This window comes from Chiloscyllium plagiosum, chromosome 42 (genome assembly GCF_004010195.1).
Source record: "Chiloscyllium plagiosum isolate BGI_BamShark_2017 chromosome 42, ASM401019v2, whole genome shotgun sequence".
In the NCBI taxonomy this organism is placed as follows: Eukaryota; Metazoa; Chordata; class Chondrichthyes; order Orectolobiformes; family Hemiscylliidae; genus Chiloscyllium; species Chiloscyllium plagiosum.
This window is the reverse complement of record NC_057751.1, coordinates 5,079,392-5,082,434: the sequence shown is the minus strand read 5'-3', so window position 1 is coordinate 5,082,434 and position 3,043 is coordinate 5,079,392. Positions and strand designations below refer to the sequence as shown.

The 3,043-nt window shown below is 54.7% G+C and overlaps 1 protein-coding gene across 1 annotated transcript in view; it reads left to right on the top strand.

Moving 5' to 3' along the window:
• Window positions 1-3,043, top strand: part of LOC122543048 (solute carrier family 23 member 2-like) — a 44,940-nt gene that overhangs the window by 32,997 nt on the left and 8,900 nt on the right. The window contains exon 13 of the mRNA XM_043681244.1: window positions 1,931-2,060. Coding sequence (XP_043537179.1) covers window positions 1,931-2,060 — 130 coding nt within the window. The remainder of the gene's footprint in view (window positions 1-1,930; window positions 2,061-3,043) is intronic.

Here is a 3,043-nt window from a genome sequence, read left to right as displayed (position 1 = left end):
GGGCAGGTAGTGAGGGGCGGTCACTGAGGGGGGTAGTGAGGGAGCAGGTAGTGAGGGTTGGGCACTGGGAGCAGGTAGTGAGGGTTGGGCACTGAGGGGGTTAGTGAGGGAGCAGGTAGTGAGGTTCGGGCACTGAGGGAGCAGGTAGTGAAGGTTAGGCACTGAGTGAGAGGTAGTGAGGGAGCAGGTCATGAGGTATGGGCACTGTGTGGGAGAGTTGTAGTGATGGGTGGGGTCAAATGACTGGGTCTCCCTTGGCCCCTGTTGGGTTGACTGGTCAGGCCTCTCCCTGTGTCCAATGTGCTGCAGTTGGAGCTGTTCCACACATGAAGGCAGCACACTGCAGTCGAGCAGCCGGTGGGTATTGGGCTGGGAATAGCCGGTGGTGAGGAATTGCTAACGTGTGTATGGTTACTGACAGCTGTCACTCTCTTCATAGGGGCATCATGGTGGAAGGCTTGTCCTGTGTCCTGGATGGACTGTTTGGAACGGGAAATGGCTCCACATCATCCAGCCCCAACATCGGGGTGTTGGGAATCACCAAGGTGGGCTGCTGGCGGGCACTGTTCCCCCTTCCATCCCAGCACCTTTGGAAGTGTCCCAGCCATGATCTAACTTCCTCCTCCCTTCCACTCTGCTGGGTCTGTTGAGTCTGTTGAGTCACTGACTGATTGGGAATCTGAGGAGAAAGTGTCTATCCCGACAGGTTCTCAAACCCACAAGAACGCTGTTCTGAGCAACTTGGTGTTCACGCTGGTTTGTGCTCACAAAACAAGCCATTTGACAAGTGATTTCACTCCCAGTGGTCAGCTGGGATCAATGAGACTTGCCTCATTATTACAGGCCGGATTGTTTGATGGCCTGTAATGTTACGCAATGGTCTGGAGCTGGTTCAGAGAGACGGATAGAGAGGGAGGGTTGTAGGCGTGGGGGGTTGCGGGAGCGTGTTCCTGCTTGCTGCTCTGTTTCTGGTCCTTTGCTTCCTTTAAGGATGTTCCGAAGAGCAGTGCACTCCCCTTTCACAGAGTGTTCCAGTGTGTTGGGTGCTGTGAGTGCAGGTACACTGGACTCACACTGACACTGAGCAACCACTTAAAACTGCCTCTGAACGTGCATCCGTCTGTCTGGGAAACAGATTGGAAAACAGGTTGAGAAACCTCGAAATTTCACTGTGTCCAGCCAGCTGAGCTGCCAGTTCTCTTGCCCCAGTGAGAGGGTCAAATACTCTGACGGGGGCAATTCACCCCCTCAGTAAGGTAGGGGGAGGCTCAGTGTGACAGCCATGGCAGGGGCTGGCTAAAGGCACCTTTCAGTTCAACAGCCACAGCTTTCGATCCCAGAGACGGGCACTGTGCCACTCAGAGTAACTTGGAGCAATGGCGAGCTCTTTACCCAGGGTGCATTGCTGCAGGGAAATGGCTCTAAGTCTTGGAGAGGGAATGGCCTCACAGTGGGGTTTCTCTGCCAGTTGGTATGATGGGTAAAGACGTCTTCATTCTCTGAATCTGTGCACGGATGGGTGTGTGTGGCAGGGTGCTCTGTGAGGAAGTTTGAGGGTGTGAGAGTGGGTGTATGTGGATGTGTTGTGTGTGTGTGGGAATGAGTGTGGATGGTGAGGGGGAGCGCGGTGGTGGTGTGTGTGGGACGTGGACCAAGCGCACAGACATGGGACGGGTTTACTTTGGGAAACATGGTCAGCACAGGCGTGTTGGACCGCAGGGTTTGTTTCCGTGTTGTATGACTCTGTTTTACTGCTCCTCGGATGCTGCCTGAACTGCTGTGCTTTTCCAGCACCACTAATCCACTGTCCCTCATGGCAATGCCATACTGAGCGCAGGCTACCAGTCAGCAAGGTGATTTTGTGATGGCTGATATGGCCTCCTTACTCTGGTAACATTATCTCTCTCTCTCTCTCTGTGTTTGTGTCTAGGTGGGGAGCAGGAGGGTGATCCAGTATGGAGCTGCAATGATGGTGCTCCTGGGGACAATCGGCAAGTTTAGTGCACTGTTTGCCTCCTTGCCAGACCCTGTGCTCGGAGCATTGTTCTGCACTTTATTCGGTACGTTGGTGTAAGGAAGCTGCTGTGGGTTGTTATTTTCCACATCCCATAGCTCAGTGTGACAGGGTGGGTATGTGACAGTGCAGATGTCAGCTCCTGATCCACTCACAGGGCAACTCAGTCAGGTTGGCACCTCCGAATCAGGCACTCACCTGCAGATTCCAGATCAGGAATTCATTGAGGGGCCGAATGGCAGGCTCTCCTGATGAAACTCAGACAAAAGGGATATGACTGTCTCAGTTCAGTCAGCGTCAGGTCATACTGTACAGGGCCAATATTAACAGCAAGGCATTAAGCTCAATGAAGGCACTCTGAACAAGGTCAGAGTCTAAAATTAGCAGCAACATTGCGCAGGATAAATCTCCAAGTAATATTTGATACAGAAGCAGGCAGGCATGACCTACATGGAGGGAAATGGCAAGCAAGGCATGTATTCAACTCATTGATCTCACAACAGAAGTCATCCTACAGAGCCCAGCCGCACTGAGGGTCAGTGCTGAGAGAATGCCACACTGTCAGAGGGTCAGTGCTGAGGGAGTGGGCACTGTCGGAGGGTCAGTGCTGAGGGAGCGCCGCACTGTCGGGAGGTCAGTGCTGAGGGAGTGGGCACTGTCAAGGGTCAGTGCTGAGGGAGTGCTGCACTGTCGGAGGGTTAGTGCTGAGGGAGTGCCGCACTGTCGGAGGGTCAGTGCTGAGGGAGTGCTGCACTGTCGGAGGGTTAGTGCTGAGGGAGTGCCGCACTGTCGGAGGGTCAGTGCTGAGGGAGTGCTGCACTGTCGGAGGGTTAGTGCTGAGGGAGTGCCGCACTGTCGGAGGGTCAGTGCTGAGGGAGTGCTGCACTGTCGGAGGGTTAGTGCTGAGGGAGTGCCGCACTGTCGGAGGGTCAGTGCTGAGGGAGTGCTGCACTGTCGGAGGGTTAGTGCTGAGGGAGTGCCGCACTGTCGGAGGGTCAGTGCTGAGGGAGTGCTGCACTGTCGGAGGGT